Source organism: Camellia sinensis, chromosome 8, assembly GCF_055761805.1.
Source record: "Camellia sinensis isolate YWXY chromosome 8, ASM5576180v1, whole genome shotgun sequence".
NCBI classification, from domain to species: domain Eukaryota; kingdom Viridiplantae; phylum Streptophyta; class Magnoliopsida; order Ericales; family Theaceae; genus Camellia; species Camellia sinensis.
Window position 1 is genome coordinate 106,638,244 of NC_138968.1, and position 22,652 is coordinate 106,660,895.

At 33.6% G+C, this 22,652-nt stretch overlaps 2 protein-coding genes and 1 non-coding gene across 3 annotated transcripts; all 3 read right to left on the reverse strand.

The window, feature by feature from the left end:
- Window positions 1-633: 633 nt before the first annotated feature.
- LOC114301163 (uncharacterized) lies at window positions 634-13,355 on the reverse strand. The gene is made up of 7 exons (XM_028246078.2): window positions 13,209-13,355; window positions 7,966-8,066; window positions 5,151-6,021; window positions 4,872-5,006; window positions 4,641-4,703; window positions 4,355-4,509; window positions 634-1,081 (listed from the first exon to the last, which is right to left on the reverse strand). Exons 2-7 carry the CDS (start codon window positions 8,029-8,031, stop codon window positions 827-829), a joined length of 1,545 nt encoding a protein of 514 aa, XP_028101879.2. The 5' UTR covers window positions 8,032-8,066; window positions 13,209-13,355; the 3' UTR covers window positions 634-826.
- Window positions 7,187-7,252, reverse strand: LOC114301171 (small nucleolar RNA U49). The gene has a single exon (XR_003642928.2). It is a non-coding gene; the product is annotated as a small nucleolar RNA U49 (small nucleolar RNA).
- A 2,570-nt stretch (window positions 13,356-15,925) lies between the features above and the next one.
- Window positions 15,926-22,626, reverse strand: SCPL49 (SERINE CARBOXYPEPTIDASE-LIKE 49). Its single transcript, XM_028246075.2, has 9 exons — window positions 22,011-22,626; window positions 20,084-20,252; window positions 18,636-18,755; window positions 18,014-18,157; window positions 17,777-17,927; window positions 17,468-17,556; window positions 16,924-17,182; window positions 16,672-16,805; window positions 15,926-16,197 (listed from the first exon to the last, which is right to left on the reverse strand). The coding sequence occupies exons 1-9, from the start codon at window positions 22,322-22,324 to the stop codon at window positions 16,069-16,071; spliced, it is 1,509 nt and encodes a 502-aa protein (XP_028101876.2). The 5' UTR covers window positions 22,325-22,626; the 3' UTR covers window positions 15,926-16,068.
- Window positions 22,627-22,652: the final 26 nt, after the last annotated feature.

A 22,652-nucleotide genomic window follows, 5' to 3' on the forward strand; every position in this document is an offset into this window, starting at 1 on the left:
CCCGTCATACAATTACAAAACCAATTCATATCTCAAATACAATGCCTTAAGGATTTACATATTTTAAGGAGTAAAACTTTATAGATAACCAAGGCCATAACACTAGGCTCATTTGGGGCTTTCCTATTCAACACTCCAAAAAAAATAAGTATAATAATCACGTTCAAAAAAAGTTATATATATTGATCGCCCATTACCCTTTTTCAAAGGGTTAGTTACATTTTACCCCTCACAACTATCAAATAAAATCAACTGTAACCCCCTTAATTTTAAAATATACATTTGAATCTCTCAATTATCAACATCGTTTCACTTCCACCCCTCTAGAAAAGGGGTTTTTGTATAATTTTTAATAGTTTAGTCTAAATGTATGGTTTAAAGTTAGAAAATAGTAAAGTGATATCTAGTGATAATTGAAAGAGGTAAACTTCAATTGTTCATTAACAAAAGATCACATAATACCCACCATCTATCTCATAAAAAAGATCCACCATTGACAAATGAGCTATTCTCAATTCATGACAGCAGGAGTGAAACTTGGTCAAAATTCCTATAATCTAGTAGAGATGTACAAATAGAAAATCTATATAGCAAAATAATCCATAAAGATATAGCAAGTTCTATTTTTTGACATTTTAAAGCAAAATATCCATCAAGATAACTTATATTTTCAACAAGTCATAAGTTATGTACAAAAATAATATAAGTGTAACACTTTCCTAACTCAAAATATATGTTTCATAGATTCTAGTCTTTACATGTTCATCATATTTGGCAAAGTACTGATTTGTGCAGTTGAAACTAGAGAAGAGTTTGAAGCTCCATCTTACTTCCTATCAACACTAACTTTATAAATGCACTCAAACACATCCTCAATTTCAAAAGCACATTCATCTCCAACCTGAATGCGATTTGCCTTGCAAAATGCTTCCCAACCACTTCCCAAAACTTTGATACCCTGTTTCTCATGGTAGATGACTGGCCACAATCTAGATACTGGGTCTCGAAGGCGAACTAATACCTTCCTTTCCATTATGGGCCTTCCCCTGAATGAAACCGATGGCAAGCAACTCGGCAACTCCTGCACCAACATAAAAGGATTGTGAAGAAAAGTTTAGGAATGCCGAAGAAAAGGGTACATTATTTCACTATCTAAAAAAGAAAAGGAAAAATCTCCGAAAAAACATTCATTTACACACAAGAGGTGCAAAAAGAGTCCATTCAATTGGTTAAATGATAACAAGTAGCCAACATCAAGTTTTCCATGATAGGTAATACATGAATGGTCTTTTAATTATCAGCAATGAGTGGAAATTCAATTTATTGACACGGAGAAATGATGGTCAACCCGCTACCATAAACTCAAATATTGTGTTTGGATCTATGGAGGACAAAAAAAAGAAGAGAGAATTTGTGAAAAAATATATCTCATCAACAAATCCAAACATAGTCTATGGGTTCCACTCATAGTTTTGCGGTACTTGATATCCATGATTTCAAATTCATGCTCAACTGATACACGTTTAGATAGAGATAGAGAGAGGAGGGGGGTTGATTACTTTTTCAAACTAAGACCAAGACAAAAGACAAAAAAAGAAGCTACAAGTGGGAGTAGGAAATCATAAAATGGGCCTTCAAAGAAAAAAGAAAAAAGACAAAAAAGGGGAGAGAGAGAGTAGGGAATTGTTCATTGAACATTTAGGTACCTTGCTCAAATTCGAAATTCTGTCGAATCCTTGTGAATTACCATTTCTCCACATATTTCAATTCAAACTAACACATAAAAGGTGTTTAACAGGGAAAGTCAAATGTTTTTGGTCAGCTTTCATCCATTCCATCTTCTCTTAAAATGGTAGGACTAAGCGTTTCATCAATAACTTTATTTGGAACTGAATTCTGTTACATAGTAATTATTATTAATGACCTCTAGCATGTAAGACCAAGGAAAATTGAGAATACCGAGTTATAATGCAGTGCAATCAGAAGAACAATATTACAGAAAAACCAAAAATGATTTTGCAAGTCAGATTATTATGATAACATTTTGACAAAAAATTGAGAACACTACACATTCTCTATTCACTTCGACTACATCTTGGGTGTCTCCTTCAAGGCAAAAAAATGGTTTTTCAAGAGTCTATAATTTATTAGTTTCTTGCATCCTTTACATGATTTCGTCCATTAGTGTCACATAATAGAATGGCGCAATAACTAAAAGCATCCTTCTCAATTAAAAAAATGATAAATTACAATTACACCCCTAAGGTTTACCAAAAATACAGGGTTCGTTTGGTTTGAATTTCCCAAAAATTTTTGGGAAAATTTCTCTACAAATGAGTTTTCAGAAAAACTCAAATCAAACAAATTTTCTCAAAAAAATTTCCTAAAACTTGTAAACCAAACAAGTTTTCCAAACAAATCTCTCTCTCATACACATCAAATCAATCACTTTTTTCAAAACTCTCTCTCAAAATAATTTTCCAAAACATCTTTCCAAAAAAACCAAACCAAACAACTTTTCGTACTTTTTATCTCCCAAACTCATCTCCCAAAATCAAACCAAACAAGCCCACAAATTCCCTACTTTGGTTTGGAAAATTACAGAGACCCCTTTGTTGGAGTTTTATCTTTTAACAAGATTAATAGAAAAGGAAAAATTACCTAATTACCCTCCCCCACACCCAAAAAAAAACATGGTACGCTCGTCTCCTTTGCCCAAGCCCTTCCATTACCTCCTTCCCTCGCCAGCATCTCACCCCTCTCCCATCCATTAATCTTTTTTTTGTTAAATGTTGTCCGTGGCTATGCTTTAACCATAATGACCAATTAGATATAATGGCTTCTTGTTGTGACACCTCCCAATCAATACTTTTTGTTCCACAATCCTAGGATATATATGACTCTAAGTTCTTCAAGCAAATTGAAGTTGCGCATTGGTTTTGCAAGGCCTATTATGTTCATCGTGTCTATAAAAAACGTGAAACAGAGTCTTCACACATTCAGTCTTGTTTGGAAGGGGTGAATTGACATTTCATTTCCCTTCCTCCACCACAAACACCTACCCCGCCCCCTCCACTCACCGTGCATGACTCACAGCCAAACGAAATCCACTTGGGTCTTTTGTCGAATAGTTGGTCCACAACTTCCACAGCCTATTCTCCCTCACCCTTCACCCCCATGTCACCAACACTCAGCCATCGGCAAAACAGCCACCAATAATAACCTCCACCACAACCATGCCCAACTCCACCTCTTCACTGCACATTTGCATTGCCGTCACCACCACCCATCACCAAGACCCCGTAGCATCTAACCCTTACCATTGAACGTGTCCCCAGCGTGTCGTGTCCCTCATCTTTTAAAAATTTGCATGTCCACGTGTCTGTGTCCATGTCGTGTCCCGTGTCCGTGCTTCATAGCTCTTTGTCTCCTAGGTTAGGGTTTCTCTTTGTTTTCAACGTGTCCAAGAGTATCCGAAAGAGTGTTCGGCTGCAAAAATTCAAAAAAAAAAAAAAAAAAGGGACACATTAGGTAGAGTATCAGACACGTGTCCACCGTGTGTCTGACGCGTGCCCATGTCCGACACCCATACGTTGCCTCTGGAGAGGTGTCCATGCTTCATAACTTACAATCATCGATCCAATTCTACGATCCGATCCTATACACTCCTCCAACAATCCAATGTAGGATCCTGATTTTAACAACTGTGGGAAGGAAGAGGGTTCAAATGATGGGGTGCGATGGACGGAGATGGTGGTCAGTGAATCTCCGATTGAGTTAATAGATGAGCAAGAAAAGAATCTTGATTTTGAATGCAACACATATCAACTTTGAACATTTATTTCTTTTCCATTGTATCATTTTTATGGTAATGATAATACAATGCCCTTTGGACATTTGGGTGGGGAAGAGGGAGATTAATGCGAGTAAAGAGGGGGAAGGAGAGAGACATAGATGGAGTCTCATGTCTCTTAGGGGAAAATTTGGTACTTCGAAAAAAAAAATGTTACTGAAATCACTACATTCTGTTAATTGACCTAATGGCAGATTGACGGATGTGAAAAACTGTAATGCGATCTAAAATTTTAGGCTGCAGGATGTATTTCAGAACCTCAGGTACTCAAATATACTTTTGATAAGCCTCGGGGGTGTATTTGTAATTTACCCTAAATTAGGTAAACATACCCAAAAGCAATTACCGAGACCAAAATATTAGAGCAAAAACAAAACAAAACAAGAATCTTTATAATACAACATGCTAATTGATTTATTTAGACTATTTGCTACGAAGGATGAATTTGTTGCCATAAAAACTGTTCAAAATCAACTAACAATGAGTAGATGAGTAACATACAAGAAAAGACAGCCTGCCCGGCACCGCCAAGAAAGGGACTTTGACTGAAAGTGTAGACGTTGCATGTTCAGTTTTCACCACTTTGTAAACATGATCATTATCTTTCATGGAAGGACTGGAACTCCTGTCACACTCCTTGATCTCTGGATACTTTCCTGCAATCATTCATTGCATTTTATACTGAAGATGGAAATACATGCCATAAATCATGAAAGTTGGGCACACATGATCATGTTCATGTCTAAATAGCTAAGCAAGAGGAAAAGAAGTGAAAATATAATCATACCATGCATCATCTTCCTTGCCCTCATCTCCACTTGCTCTTTTTTAACCACTTTCATCCTCTCTCCTACTCAACATAGCATTAGGTTATACATCTTAAATTATTCTTTTAAATAGCACAGAAAAAGAATAAAACAATAATAAATAAAATAACATAACCTAAAAGCTTAAGTGAAAACAAAGTGCTGCAACAATAACTGGAGCAATGGAAAATTGACAGGGACTGGAAACAAACCAGATTGACAATTCCAAGTTTGAACAGAGGCTGGAAATTCACAGAACTTTGACACATCGGCAAACTTCTGTTGCATACTTCGACACCTTTCCATGAGGGAAGTATCTTTCTGGGATATCAAAGCCTTATTGCTGCCTAGTAATGATTCAAGACTTTTCACGTGAGGAAAATTAAAGTGAATATAGTAAATTAATAATGAAAATAAGAAAAAAAAAAAAAAAAAAGAACAAAGAATTTAGAACTCATAGTTCCACGCGAAATGAAGACAAAGCAACTAACTATATCGTGTCTTGCTCCTCCGCTCTCGCCCAGAAGTGTTGCCATTGCCATAATCTTGATTAGACACGTTATCCATCATCTGAAACTCATTTTTCTCAAGAATTGGCAAGTTAGGTACATCTGAAAGCGTTGTCTGGCTCACTACCTCTTCAGTCACAGGTAACTTATCCACTATTTCGGCTTCAGCTTGAGATTGCGGCATTGTATTAACATGGGAAAGGGGCCTTACATCTTCTACCAGAACTTCTTTAGGTCCATCAACACTGGGTGTCCTCTGCATTTCAAAGTCTGCAAAGTCATATAAAGAGCTCAAGCGGTCCACTTGTCCTACCCCAGAATCTCTATCAATCATATAAAATGGTTCTTCGATGCATTTTGTTCTGGGAACATTATGAAGCCCTTCATTGACGTTATCAATGTTTGAAGTGGTATACGTGGTTGCCATTGGCAGCCTTCGGCTTATTTCACTTTCAGAACCAGATACAGCAGAAGTATTTGAACCCTCTTTGTTCATAGAATTTATAGAAACATTATCAATTGTGTGACATTGTTCATCTTTGGCACTGGAATCTCTATTAGCCCTTGTTCGTTTCTTCTGATTGCTATTTTCCTTCGAAAAATAGAGTTTTTCACACCCACTTTTTCCATAGATTTGAACAACAAAGTGAAATTGCTCTATGTAATGGAATAACACAAAATCTCCAATTTCTAGACCATGTTCGAGTGAAAAAGCAGGCCATCCCTGTTGGAAAGCCAAGGACCCATCATATTTGGATAATGTTACCGTCCACCTCTGCCCATTTGCATCCTCCAGCTGAGTTTTTTGATCAATCAAGTCTGACAGTGTTTGGGCAAATTTAGGAGGCAAGAACTGCAAAGAAATAACAGCTTAGAGAACATAATATGGATGGTTTAAGCAGAAAATCTGCAGAAGTTTAATACAGATACTATAATTACAAAGTTAACTACAACAAAAAGTTTGTTAGAGCAACTCCAATGGTGAAAACTAAAATGGCTTTGTCAAAGTAACTTTTTTGCTTCATACAATACAAAAAAAGTCATTTTTAGCTATACAAATCCAATGGTCCCGTGTTATTTTGGCACAACCAGCTCTCATATCAATTTGTGACCATTAGATCTACTTCCCAAAAAGCATCTAGTGTTCATAATTCCCTTTGCCTATGAGGGTATAGCTAAAAATGGCTTTGGCTCAAGGATTTGGCATGGCATAAGAGTTGCTCTTATACAACCTTGGAATGATACAATTCATACACATGCAAACAATGACTACAAATGTTTTGAGATTTTGACAATGAGAACCCTTTTCAGGTCAACTACATTAACCGAGCAATAAAACAGACACACGTGCATACGTGATATGATACTGCTACCAAGAAAAATATACCATGAGACCAAGAAAATTTAATGATTAATTCAGAGAAACTCCAAATTAACTCAGCAAACACTTCCTGTAATAAAATTTTTGCAGATTGCAATTTCTGCTCTCTTTTTTTTCTTTTTTCCTTTTTCCTTTTTTTTCTATTTTTTTTCCTTCGTTATAGATTAATTGAATCCCCAAATTTTCTATTGTTTTTAATGTTTCAGGTGCAAATATTCCTGCAATGTCATGTTGCCCACTATTAACAAGGATAAGTAGATAATCATAATGAAAGGACAACAAAAAAAATGACAACCAGAATAGGAAGATCCATCACTATACCATCCACAATATAGCAAACCACAACCCTCTACTTCACTCAGCACTAGGAATCAATCTTAAAATCAACAGAACGAAAAATAAGAGTAAACAATAACTAAATCAAATAATTTATTCTATGAGATGTAAATGCAAACAGAGCAATGAAACCAAAAACAGTATTTCTATCTTATTTTTTTTCAGAAACTTTTTTTACCCTCATAGATCCGTTTCAAATCACAAACACAGCGGAACAACAAAACACATGATCCTGACCAATGACCCTCAAGATTGTGGGGGAATCGGTCCACAATTGGCCAATGGGGAAGAGTGACCACTGCATACTGCTGCTGTTGGGAGTGTCATATGGCACTTCCTATTATATGGATTTTCTTCCTCATAGGGGAAGATTTCTGAGAGAAATCGAATCTCAAAACATAACCTTCAAACATTTTACAAATAAAATTGCAGCATCAATTCTCAACACTTCCAAACCCCAAAAGACCACCCATCCTAATCAGACCCTTGGAAACATGGTACTATTTTTTTAGATTATAAAGCATGCAGGTACGGAACCAGGAATCGGAGGGGCCAAAAGAAAATAATTTTTTTCACCATATACACAAAACATACATGTATGTATAATATGATATATATAAATTATATATACATAAAAAAAAATTAAATACCATAGAAGCAATTTCTAATAAGATGAAGTTTTTTTGGTGTAAAATAAAAAAAGAATTTAAGATGGAAGAAGAATGACATATATATTTTTTTATACTGGGGGGCTACTTTATGTATGAAATGATATATATATTTTCAAAATTCAATGGCAAACAATAATTTTCAAAGAAACAAGAGCCATGGCCCCCATAGTCTTCTCCTAATTTCGTCCTTGGAAGCATGCAGTTACCATACATTTTGGAAATGGGGGTGTATTGGTGTTGGGACCAAACCCTAAACTTCTTGAACCGACTCCAAAGGCCCCCAGCATAGGGTACTATAGAGAAGTATGAAACTTACGATTTTTCCAATCACATACGATGGAGGACCAATAGTGTTAGAGAAACAGTATTGTAAAATAACTAACAAGGAATTGTAGAAATGTAACTATACCAGGACTTTTGAAAAATGATCACCAATCATGATTTTGAAAAAAGAGGTAGCAACAGGCCAACCCATCTCTTCTCTACTGATGAAATTCCCTCTACTGTAAACTTATATATACAAAGAAACAAAACAAAATCAATTAGAAGTTTTACAAAAAAAAAAAAAAGGGGAGGGCAGAAGGTCCAAAGAAGGCAAACCATTTAGCCACGAATATAATAAGGCATTCAAAGTCTCCGTAAGAGCTTTCAAATTTACTCATGAAGTGATTTCATAAAAAACATAAAATAATATAATTCAAATAAAAAACAACCAGGGTTCTCAAACAAAGATTGATCATAAATAAATATAGAGATTATTACATTTACAACAATAAAAAACAAATTTATTATAGATAAGTGCATTTAATGAAAATATTTCTTCGAACATCTATGTATAGGAATTTAATTATTAGTAAGTCAAAAACATAGACAAAAAGTCATTTTTACCCATCATCCATTCTTCCCCACAAACATGCCCCCTCCTTCGCACTACTTCTAACACCTTGGTTTACAAACACACAAAATGTAACCACGTAGATCTATATATATATATATATATATATATTAAGAAGCATAGACACAGATACAATATCGATTTTCAAAAAATGCAAGACACGGCACATGGAGAACACGTACAAAATATATTAATTATATGACATATATATGAATATATCATTTAAAGAAAATTAAAAAAAAATACAATATAACACTTAATTTTATAAATTTATATTGTTTTTCTTCTATTACTGTATCCTATGTCATTTAGTTTAACCTTATAATTAGTTTCATACGTTTAATCAATGGACACATGTGTCCTCCAAGTGTCCGGATCTATTTTTTTCCTTAAAATAAGACACTTTTTGACGAGTGTCGGTGTCTGACACGACACGACATCTACACACCACATTTTTAGAAGCGCTCGTGCTTCTTTGTATCAGAGGAAATTAATATCAATTAGGGTGAAAGAGACCATTAGTTAGATTTTGGCATGCCGATTCCTTCTCAACAATGGGCACATATTTTGGAGCAACCAATTGAGTTTGCTTCTTCTAAGAAGCACCGACACGGACACAGACACGCAAATTTTTTAAAAATGCAAGACAACACACGTTGGGGACATGTTTAAAACATATAATTTTGTATATTTATTATATGTCATGTTTTTAAATATTTATTTATTTATGTCAAATATTTAATTTTATTAAATTTATCAACTTTAGGTATGCTATTTTAGTAAAAAATTTAATGTATCTTCAGCGTGTCCCAGCATGTCCCTAGTTTAGAATGAATGTATATTATGCTAGGGAGAGAGGCGTTTCGTTGAAAGGAGGGAACTACACTTTACACTAGAGACTAGTAGAACTTTGGAAAGAACAGAGGGATATCGAGAGAGAGTATGAAAAAAACTAGGGTTTAATTCAAACCCCAAACCCTCCATTGTTAAAGTTCTGTACCAAAAACAAAGCACTTCTCAATTCCTCGCTCGCATTACTCTCTGTCACCAAGGTCAATTGCTATGCTCTCTCCTCCTTTTTCTCCTTTTCTTCATATATAATTATTATCTTATAGTATGTCATTCTAAAGAGAAATTTTATAAAATACATTCATTTTTTGTGTTATGACTGATTGTGATGTTGATTATTTCTATTGGGATTGTTATTGTGATTACGTTAAAAAAAAAAAGTCTTTCTGTTTGATTATGACCCATTATGCTTTTTTAGTTACGACTAAAAGGATGTAGTTGTGGCATTTGTGATTTTGTGTATACTGCCTAGTTTCGCAACATCACTTTTGAGCTTAAAAGTTAAAAAGTTACTTTAAAAAAGAAAAGAAAAAAAAAGCCAACAACTTATACAAAAAAGTTAAAGATTCCCTTATCTTTTTACTTTTTGCACATCTTTTCATAAAAAATTAAAAAGTCATCCCGAACATACTATTTTTTTTTTTTATGTCATATTATAGACAAAAAACCAAAAAATTACTAAAAAGCATGTTTCCAACATACTAACATGACCCATTCTAAGGCCTTGTTTGGGAAGTTGGTATTTGACTATTTTAGCATGGCTAAAAATGTATGTGTTTGGGAAGTTAATCGGTGTTTTTTTTTTAATTGTTGCGATTGTTGTGAGAAAAAAAGTAAAATTATTATGGGTTAGACGTGACATTTTGTCTTATTAGTTATTTTAGCTTATTTTGTCTTTCAGTGGGCTATTTTAGCCCAACCAACTTCCCAAACAAGGCCTAAATACTATCCTTTGGGTGATGCTTTTGTGTTTCCTTTAAATCTCTATTGACATGTCTGTTGATTGGGATTATAGGGTTTTATGTGCATTTATTACCAAAGTCCGATTCTTTTATAAACAAAATTTTCAAAACCAATTAATTTTAAACTTAAGCTTTGAAAATATTTTTCATGTAAATTGATTTTGCACAAAAGAAAAGAAAAAATTCTTTTTATTTTCCGATTATTTGGTTGACACTTCAAACAACCACCTTATGTTGTATGCATTGGGTAGAAGTCAACAAAGAGTCTTCCTTTGAGTTCTAAAAGATCAATGTATTGAAAGCATAGCTGTTAAATTGAGATTTGAATCGTGAATCGAAATGATATTGTACCGAATTGCGAATCGAATCGAATCGTGAACCGTAAAGATTCGGTCACCTTTTTTAAATTACATATAATAATATATGTATACACTTAATATTAAATATATCTAATAAATACGAAATATTTAGACTTAAATCAATGAAAATATTGTTTTAAATGATGATCATATGGTCTAAATAAGAAGTTAGCACAGTGTCACGGCCTTGGTTGTTTCCAAGCTATCCGTGCGGCACTTAGACAATCTCAAGTCTCACTTGATGATGCTAAGTTAGCCTAACTCACAAACTTGAAAGAAAAAGAAGTTAGAAGAACACAAGAGAGTTTGAGAGAATGCCTTGTATCCACTCTTGAGAGAAAGCTTTACAATTCTTGGATGGTTTGGAGCAAATGAGCTCCTCTCCTATTTATAGGCTCGCAAGGAGTATTCTAGAATTCTCAAGAAAATATTATGTAGAAGCTTCCCATGGAAGCCTTCTTTACAAACTACAAGAATGTTCTAAAATGCTTTTTAGAACTATCTATACAAATATCTAATTATATGTACAAGTGTATAGGTTCTTGAATTCCCTAGGTCCTTCTAGAATCCTCCATGATCTTCATATGTGCTAGAGTTTGCTAGGGAGTTCTAGATTCTTCCATGTTCTCTCAAGTGTTGGAATGTGCTAGGAAGTTCTAGATCTTTCCATTGGTCTCCATGCTCCCAAGCTCCCATATTTTCTCAAGTCTTCCAAGAGACTCCAGAATATTCTATTAGCCTCCCTTCCTTGAGATTTCCTCTTGGTATGCAATTTTGTCTAGGTAATTTGGCGGGACGTGACAACAGGTTCTTATATTTACCACTTCACATTTTCCCTTTTAGATACTATTTCTTATTAACCATTCTTAATAAAGAAAGCAAACAAAGAAAAATTTTCAAATTTCAATTTTCAAGTAACAATAACTCAACAACAATGTTTTTTTTTTTAAAAACTTTTTACAAAGTTAAAAAATCAAAATCTTCAAAAAAAATTTCTAAAATGTCACTTGATGCCTTCAAAAAATTCATTTTGTAAATGCAAGTACTTAGATAAAATTGAATATATAAATTTAGAATATTGTAGAGAGAGTTTTTTTTTTTTTTTTTCCTGCTAAGATTTGAGTATTTGAGAGTAAATAGCAAGGTTGTGTGACCGATTCGGTTGTGTGAACCCTTTTCCAACAAAAAGCAAAAAAAAAAAAGCCAAACATCAATTTTAGCAATTCACGATTCACCGATTTGGTTCAACGATTCACCGATTCATAGCTATTTGCGATTCACATAACCTGTTCGTATCGATTACCCACTAAATCGAATTGAATCGCACGATTCGAATCGTGAATTGTACGATTCTAGTAAGAGAGATTGAAAGAGAGATTGAAAGAGCTAAGCTGGAAATTAACTTTTTAAAAAAATTGACTTTGTGAAATTTTTAATGGTAAGCCATTTTGGGGATTATGATGAAAAATACTTGTCTCAATAAATATGTTACTTTTTATTCAACCAAACAATGAAAAATGTATAAAATATTTTTTTTTTATTCAACCAAACAATGAAAAATGTATAAAATATTTTTGCAAAAATATTTTAAGTCGAAACAAACAGAGCCTAGAAAAACTTGTTTTTTAGATGTGTTGTGTTGTGTACAAAGGTGATTGGTTTATGTTGTGTTTGATTTGATTTTTCAAATACCTTTTTTAGATAAGTTCTTGTTTATTTTTAGTGATTTTTTTTATAAATATTTTAATAAAATTTCTTGTACTTTTTAGATGCACCCAATTGAGATGCATCTAAAAAGTAAAAACAAAAACTGACTAAAATATTAAAAAAAGACTAAAGGAAACAAAAATTCGAACAAATATCTGTGTGCATTTTTGTTTGGTTTTTTGTTTGTTTTTAGTATTTTTTTTTTCATGTTGTAGTTTAAATTTTTTACTTTGTAGATACATCTAATCTTGATGTATCTAAAAAGTAAAAAAATTGACTAAAATATGAAAAAAAATTTAGTAAAGACAAACGAAAACCTATCTATAAATAATTTATGAAAACTGTAACCAAATGTTTTATAAAGTTGTCATGACTTCCATAATTTTAAAGTTCAACTTTAAAGTAAACATGACTTCATGAAACAATATGAGCTTGAGAATTAAGTTTAAAACTACTTGAATTTGAGATTTAAAAAAAATAAATAAAATAACATGCGTTTGGTCAAAAAACTTCTAAACTCAGGTAGGGCTTTATGAAATTGTTACCAATGTGTGTGTGTGTTTTACGGTAATATAAGTTGTTAGCAATGTTTCAGGTTGTTTTTCGTAGCAATTTCTTGTTCTTTGTTGTTCATGACAAGGGTAGTTTCTTATTTTTATGAGAGCAAATTATGCGCTGTCATAATATATATATATATATATATATATGGGATTATTATGCATAAGTTAACAAATGTTAATTCTATTTTGAACATGGAAGATATCACCCAAAAATCAGAGAGAGAAGGGAAAGCGAGAGAGACACAGGGAGAGAGAGACAACGCTGGATGTGTGTGCATATATATATCTATATATAACAAACAAAGGGCATGAAATCTTACATTTTTGGTGCAGATCAACGAAAAACAGGGAAGAAAGGAGTTCGATCGGCTGCGATCTTCCAGATGTGGCGGAGTTCTCGTCGTCGTCGCCAGAGAGGAAACCAGAAGAGCAGAAGAGAGGAGTGAGAGAGCAGCGTGCTAGGGAAACAGAAGAGGGTTTATAGAATGGCAATTCCGTTATTTTTCAAGTTTTGAAGGGGCATTTTAGTCATTTCAATCCCCCAACCCGGCTGCACGCATAAGCTGTTTGAATAAGCCTCCGTGGAAATAAGGTCAAGTTTGGTAACTTAAAAATAATTTATTTTTTTATTTTTTTTTTCATCACATCACTTCTTTATTTTTTTATACATTTTTTTATAAAAAGACAAAAAATATACTTATTTATGTCATTCCAAACAACCCCTAAATTACAAATAAGCTAAAATTTGATGATTTAAGTTACACCAAACACATATTTAGGGGTTGTTTGGCATGTCTAAATAAGTGTATTTTTTTATTTTTTATAAAATATGAATTGGATTTGAAGTGATGTGATAGATAGGTGATATGACTTAAATAGGATGATGTAACTTAAATAAGATAGCGACTTTTTGACTTTTTTTTAAAGATGTCAAACCAAGCCTTAATTTAAAATTAAAAGCTGAAATAAGTATCTTATAAGTTGTGCCAAATAAGCACTTAGTGGTCCAGGCATGATCATATTCCTAGCTAATTGTAAACTCCCATGCTCTTTTATGTTTTTTAATTATTCAATACAAAATTATAAATTTTATTATCTCCACCAACCAGAATATATGTGAAGCATTATGTGGTGTACCCTAGACCAATCAATAACTTTTTGCATGGTAGCGTATAGGTAGGCCCCGTTGCTTAGGAGTGAGCACGGTCTAGATTGGTTTGATTAAGAATAAAATTAAGATCAATCATTTGTCTCGGATATTATAAAAATTGAAATCAAACTAATCTATTTAAATTATAAAACCAATTTGAATCAAATCATTTAAACACGGTTCGGTTTGATTTGAAACTATGATTTTACATAATTTGTTAAAATCATATGACATTTAAAAAAAAATTCAACTTATAATAAATATTAAAAATAATAATATATCGACCAAACAAAAACATAACACTAAGCAAATATTCATTAATATGCCCATGATTTTTCAAAACATAACAAATATAATATATAGAATTGCACGTATCGGGTGTATGGTATGTATATAGTTTTAAGTTACATATGATCCGGTTCGGTTTTAATCCGGAACTAATTCGCAAAGACCGATTCTCCAATTTTTCAAACCAAAACCGAACCGCGGATTCAAAAAACAAATCCAAACCTATCGGATTGGACTGGACTGGACGACTGGACTGATTCAAATTGCGAATTTTTCAATTTCCTTGCTTAGTCCTACAGTTGCTTACCACGGGCTAACGTTAATAATTTAATCATTTTATTTTATAAATTTTGTATGTAATTTTTTTTTATTTAAAAAAATTGATTCGATAATTATATCAACATTATTTGACTTCTAAAACGAATAAATACTTTAGTTTTGAAATAATGCTTGCTGTCTATTTTTGTGAAGATAATGTAATAAAATTATGTGAATTATCAAATTAATATATTTTATAATTTTTCAAGTGATTCATACGTGTAAGTTTACAAAATAAATGAATCAAAATCATTATGTCTACGTTATGAATTAGACAAAAACTTGGCTCTTTTTGAAATATTGTCTTCTTCACTAGCAAAGGGTAGAATTCTAAAAAAAATTATATTAATTTACAATCATTTTTTATTTTCTTTTCATTTATATGATATTTTCTTACACTTTTATGTAAACCAATTAAAATATGCGTTTGTGATATGAGCTAAATCTCAGGGAATCCATATAAATGGTTGTTTAAAAAAAAAAAACAATAGTGATTCATCCCCTAAAAGTAGAATTCTAATTGAGCTCTAATGATGTGAAAAATTTTAAAAAAAAGACTAAAACATCATATCAGATGGAGTCCACACACACATTAGAGCTATTATAGTTCATTTTCTAGAGCTCCCAAACATTTTAAAAAAAAAAAAAATATATATATATATATATTTTACACATTTTACTGGTCTAAAGACTTAGGGTTGGTTTGGGATGTTCTAAAAAAATGTACTTTTTGACTTATTGGCTTATATGGATTGGGTTTGGATTGAGTTTGATGTGATATGTTAGAGAGGTGATGTGATTTAAATAAGATGATGTGACTTAAATAGGATAGTCACTTTTTAACTTTTTGTATTATTTAGGCCTAGTTTGGGAAGACTAAATAAGTGCACTTTTTGACTTTTTATGAAATATGGGTTGGGTTTGGGTTGGGTTTGAAGTGATGTGTTAGAGAGGTGATGTGACTTAAATAAGATGATGTGATTTAAATAGGATAGTGACTTTTTGACTTTTTGTCTTTTTTGTCTCATGCCAAACTTGGCCTTAGTTTATGCCAAACCAACCCTTAATTTGTTTCTGAACAATTTCCTTTTCTTCAAAATTTCTAGGAACTATGCTTAGTGAGCAAGTCAGAAGTTTATATTATTTTCAAAATTTTATCTGTGTTAGTTTCTCAATGAAGTCATTTCACAATCCACCATATATAACCGGGTAAGAGGGAAATATCACACAGATCATATAGTAAACACTACAATTTCACAGAGAAAGAAAACAATGTGTGCATAGACAAACCCTATGGATGTTCGTTTTCATATTTTATTGAGATCTTCAGGATTTTGAAAAACACCAGCAAGAAGCCAAGATCTTGTTGTTTGACACATATTTACAAACACATATCAAATAAAACCCTGCCACATTTTTAGAAATCACATTGAAGACACCAAGTTTTCTGGTTCAGCAGTGGCTCCCGAAAGTGAGCCCTGAGTCCACCTCTTTAGCATCTGCAGTGAAGCTTTAGGCTGATCCATTGGAACCATATGACCCGCATCGTGGACCTGGTTGTCACAACACATGACCATGCAAAAATGTTGTCATAAAAAATCACCAACTGTAGATATACAACAAAAATTATTCATACCACTAATTTAACACTATTAAATAGACCACTAATGACATGGCGAGATGTGGACCCCACACTGATGTGATAGTTTGGCCTTTGTTTTGTTTTTTTTCCTTACACTACCACGTAATTAGTGCCACTTTTAGTGATGGTGTATTAGTGGTTTGAATCGAAACTCTATATACAATGGCGGACCAGATTCAAGGTTAGGGGGAGCCAAAATGATACACGAGTCAACGATTTCAGTCAATACAGAAATTAAGGGGGCCTGAGGAAGGAATGCACGTGAATCAATAGTTTGATTCAATTTTAAAACCATTTGACCTATTATCTATTAGATAAAATTTTGGGTTCAGTTCACTTAATTGATACGGAGAACCTCAAAATATTAAGAGAGAGAGAGAGAGACCTTGAGGAAACTGAGAGGCCCATGGCTCTTCAACACTCCCGCTTCAGAACCATCAACTTCAAAAGGAACTTCAGGAGATGCTACAAACTCTTTCTGACCAGCCCATTCCATGGCATGCACCCATCTTGAGTTGCCTGCTCAACAGAATTTCATTCCGAGATAAGGACATTTTTCTATGATATGTTGGCCGAGACCATAGTTACAGCACTCGAGAAGAGTTTGTTTCTGAAAATTGACCCCAAAAAGACTTACCAAGCCAGTTGCAGATAAGATCATATTCCCCAGCATATACAAGTAACTTGATTCCATCCTGGAGGAGAGCAGGTATGCCAACTTCGAGGTTCCTCATCCAGTCCACAAGCATAGCCTGATACACAGTAGGGCTACAAGAAACAAAGTTTATGTCCCCGACTCCAAGAGCTTCCCTAACATTTTTCTGCTTCAGAAATTCCTCCATGTTCGAGAAGTCATAGCAAAGGTTGCCATCACACTTCTTTCTGATGTCATAGTACTGCAGGTGACAAAATTAACAATAATCAAATTTAAAATTATTCTTTGTGTTTTGCTCAATAATTCATACTCATTGTCTTTTTAGAGACATCTCTGGAAGACAAAGAAAAAACTCGTTATTGAAAGAAACTGCATTCTTAATCAGGATTGAGAAGACAGGTTTTCCTCTAAACAAGAACTAAAGATCATGAATGCAACAATTTGGAAGTATGTGGAAAATGGTTTAGAAAGCAGTGTAAGATGTTACTAGATAACTAATGATGGGGGAGGTTGTCAGTTTTCTTACATTAACGTTACCGGCAATCAACATGATGCTACTGAATATGGTATTGCAAACAAAGTATGAAGCCACACAAGAGATTGTACCATCAGTTCCTGAAACAAAATAGTCAGAACTTCAGAACAGACCAGAGAGATAACCCAAAAGTCAGATATCGCGATCCAGATTTGTAACAAGCATATGAACCAACTTAGGAAAGAAATAAGCAGAAGAGAAACCTTGAAATAAAGGGGAAGGGTCGTGGCATGGGAAGAGAGAAGGGAGCAAACTCCTACCACAAAATATAAATAAGAGCAATATCAAATGGGACATTACCACAAAGCTTTATTGCCATTTCACAGACAGGAAGCACCTTGTTGATACGATCATAATCAGATTTCTTAATAATCCCCATGTCCAATGCATAATCTGTGTATGCTCTGTACTGAATTTCAGGATTAGTAAGCCCATTACCAATGGCAAATCCCTGTTCAAGCCAGACGAGTTTCAGCATTGGGTTATAACTTATAATGACACTTCACAATGCCGAAATTGGTACAACTCAGGGCATACCTTCAGGTTTATGTGAATTCCCTCTTTAGCTTTGTTTCCTTGGTGGACTCGAGCAGCAAAAGCTGGTATATAGTGCCCAGCATATGACTCTCCAGTTATGTAAAAGTCATTCTTTGCAAACTGGGGGTGCTCCGCAAAGAAGGCCTAATGTCATTCAAATGAACCAGCGTCAATCATAATTGCATCTCTTTCCATACACATCTAATTTATCCTACACATTTAGTTTTTCCTATCATCTTCTCTATCTCAGCATCAACACAAAATATAAAATCATTAAATAATGTTTCAAACAAGGGAATCAAGTTAATTAAGGCAAAATAAAATGCCTAAGAAAAATCTATTAGGAAACTATCCCATGAAATTGAATGGTGAAGTTGTGTAGAGAATGAACCTTGAAATCTGTGCAGCAAAGCAAAATGAAACAATTTTTTATTTTTTAAATATGCAAATATAAGAAGTATCCAAAGGTTGCAAACTAAAACAATTGACATTTAGTTCAAGTGAAAATCAAATCTTCAAAATTTCAGCCTACACATTATTTATGAGTAATAATCAGTGGTTTGGAGAGAATACAGTGAAATTTGTTGCTCAGACACAGTTTTTGAAGGTTGAATAAACTCACCTGCAAGAAATCATACAAGTCATTACTGACACCTTCTTCATTGTGTCGAATGTCACGTTTATCAGAACTATAACTAAAGCCAGTCCCAATGGGTTGATCCACATACAGAAGGTTTGATGCCTGCAAAATTGTCATAGCAGTTATGTTCAGTTTTTTCACAGAAGTAATCACTAAATATCCTTTGACCAAAAATATATTTATTAAGATAAAAAAGGAAAAAAGATGGACTTAGCAACAGTTCTACAACGAAAGTTTGAACAGCCAATTACACTCAATTAATGTCAATCAACTCAATCAAGCTACACACGTGTGTTCAGTAATAGGAAGCATATAAAACAAAAGTGATTGCTTGTTGTGTTTGATAAATTGCACATAACACATAATAATATTTTGATAAAAAAAAAAAAACACCTTCAAATGAAGATACCAGCTAAACCGTCAGGAGACATATGCTAAGGGTTCCAAGGATATTTTTTAGGATTTTTTTTTTTTAAAAAAAAAAGGAAATTCCAACAGATGAAGAAGGCAAACAAAGGGGGCCTGAACAGTTATTAGACTGCATACAAAGGATTTGAGATGGTAATTTGGTTACTCTAGCATCATGCAAGATCCCATAGTGTATACTTGCTCCAAAATCACAATAGACTTCATACTACACACAATTATGACCTTAATTACTGGTTTGAGTTACATGCTCCGATTAAAACCAAACAGTAAGCAAAGAAAATTGCTTCAATTTGCAAGTTGACAGCCATGGAGGAGAAGAATATGTAGATGGATTAAACAAAAACTGAGATTCATGATGATTACCACGTGTAATGCTATGCATATGAACAAGCCCAAATGAAGAGTTCCAGTTTTTTCATGCTACATGTCAAGAAATAAAATAGGAGTATGGAGAGGGGAACTACCAAATAATGCAACAACAAAACCATTTAATGTAAATAATCTACCTAATCCGAAATATTTGAAATTAACATCACCGATATCTAAGATCCTCAGCAAACCAATTGCCTTAAAAGAGAAAGTTGCTAACTGATATAACAATTGTGAACAAGAAAAACTAAGCAATGTTCAATCAACTCTCAATAACATACCCAAAAAACTCTCAATAACATGCAAATAGCTTTTTAATGTAACTTTTTTTGTGGCCAGTGTTCAATTCATTCTATTTAACTTGAAGAAAGAAATTGGGTAATTGCTTTACTTTCGCATAAAAATTCATGGGGATAAAATTAACAAAGAATTGATATTTAACAAATATCACAATAGCGAATTAAATAAATAAAATAAAATGCATGCTAAAAGCCTTTTTTAGCTTAACACATACCGCATCTACATAACTACATGTATGTAAGGGAAGAAGGAATAAAAAATTCAAACAACTACCACACGATACTAAACCAATGTAAGCTTCCAATTGCTATCAATTTCTCTGGAAACAGTACCTTGTCCCACCCATGTTCATTCCATACAAGAGACAAGTTTTTTGCTATATTGAAAGGCCCATTTTCATAGAACATAGCCAACTCACTGCTACATCCTGGCCCTCCAGTCAACCAAATAACAACAGGGTCTTTCTTGCTGTTGCGTGACTCAAAGAAAAAGTAGAACATCCTACAAACACAAACATGATTTATTAGCATAATTATGAAAGAAACAAACAAGCAATATTCACAGGAATAAGCTGGAAAACAATAAGATAACAAAAATATCAAGTTGAAACATAACATAATAAGTGTCCCGCTTCCAACACTAATAACAGCCCTAGGGGCTGCGAAACTTCAGTAATTTAAGCAATAGAGAGCTACCGAGCTACAAATACAACAAAACATATATAACACAACCAACAATGTTGTTCATCAACGAGTGGACATCCATGTGACAAATTTAGTGGGGTCAATTAACAAATAATCATCATAGTCATCACACTTTTAGTTCTACAAAACCCTATCAAAATCAATGTCCACATGATACACTATCTACAAGAATATTAGTGGGGAAAGCAAAATTCAAACTTGTAAACAAGTAAGCATCACGTGCTGACAAGGAAGAGTAGCTTTCAACTAGACAATACTATTAGGCTTACTACATTTTCTTCTCACATTTTGTTTATTTGTTGAAATGACACACTCATAGTCATTGGTACAATGAGTCCCACATGAATTCCATTAAACACCTATTGTGAGCATGTCATATCAAGTGATAAACAAAATCTGGTAAAAATATATAATCATCCGAGTATTATTTCTCAACCAAGTTATGTTTTTAAAAAAATTGACTCCATGTTTGCTTCTTCTAATAATTTTAGGCGTGTCAATTTATGAAACCTTTCCAAAATTTTACGAAGACCACATAGGTATTAAAAAATTATCAAAGTTCAGTGGGTTCAACTGAACACATTGTGTTGCACGTAGCCACGCCCCTGCACGTGACCCATAGTACACATGAATCATCCATATTATTAGTAAAATTTTCATTTCATTACAACAACAAAAAAATGCATGGTTATATGCATACCATTGTACTTGTAAATAGCAATAGAAAATTTAAAAAGCTCAGCAGTTCACTAACTTTTCACCTGTCAAATTACGACAAAATTACTTGATATGAAAATTTATCTGAAACAATTTTCTAGGTGACTCACTATATGCTCAAGCCTTAGTATAAAAACCTATCCACAAAAATCCAGATATAACTCGAACTATACATAAACACGTATACATTCATATAAATCAACACTGCTGGCACAGATGAATAATTTATAAAATCTCTTGAGTTCCCATAATCTTCATTCTAATTACCTTGTACAATAAACATTTAAATTTATTTCCATGAAATACATACACCTTGCTCAAACACTTGATTTGAAATGGAAAAATGTTAAGACAATCAATTCTCTATCAAAACAAGCCATTTCAATAGAAGGAAAAAAAAAAAGAAAAAAAAAAAAAAATAGTCAAGTTAAATTCACAAATTTCAGATAAATCAAAGAAATTCAACCAAAATGAGGTAGCATAGCACATAGTGCCAGAGCCTCTGCACCTCCTAGGGTTCAACTGACCATTCTAAAATAACATGTGCATGGCTCTTGCAATTGTTTGAGTCTTTCTCTATTTCAATTTCCTTTCTATATACATATCTATATCTAAAAGGGAAGGCCAAAATTGAGGTAGATGTCACTTTTTTTTTTTTTCCTTTCCAATTGCCCAGATCAAAACCTCCTATAACTACTGAAATCCAAATTCAGATTGAGATCAAAATTTGTAACCTCTAATAGCACACCACACACCACTAGTATAGTATAGTATATATACAAACAAATTGACATAAAAATGAGTAACAAAAATCGAAATTGGAGGGATTTGAAAAAACCTAGCAGCATGAGAATGCTGAATCGTGTAGTAGCCGGCATGGTGACCCAAGTCTTCGGCGGAAACGTCGGGGTCGACGAAATTGGGAAATTTGAAACGCTTCTCGACGATCCTGGGAGCGACGGGCGCAGCAGAGACATCATTGGGATCGATGATGTTGATGGACTCCTTTGGAAACAAATTGAGCTCTCTGATCAACTTCTCACCCTGAAGCGACGGAAGCCTCGCGTTTGATGGTATGCGAAGAGTCGCTGAACCCAAAGAACAGAGAAGAAGGAAAGGAAAAACAAAATATACACAAACCGAACCCTTCATTTCTCTTTCTCGCTCTCTGGTTTCCACAATTGCCCCCACAAACTCGATCTCTGATCAATTTATATATATATATATATATATCTATATAGCGAGCGAGCGAGAAATGTGTGATGAGAGAGAGGGAGAGAGAGAGAGAGAGTCAGAACTAACTGTCTACGGTTACGGGGTGTGGTGTAAGTGTCGTCGTATAAGGCGGAGACAGATATTTAGAGAGAGAGAGAGAGAGAGAGAGAGAGAATGGTTGTTGGGGGCGGTGCTGTTAGCTTGAAGCTTCGAGGCGGGAAACAGAAACAGTTTTTAGCATTTATAAAAGAAAAGAAAATGTTAT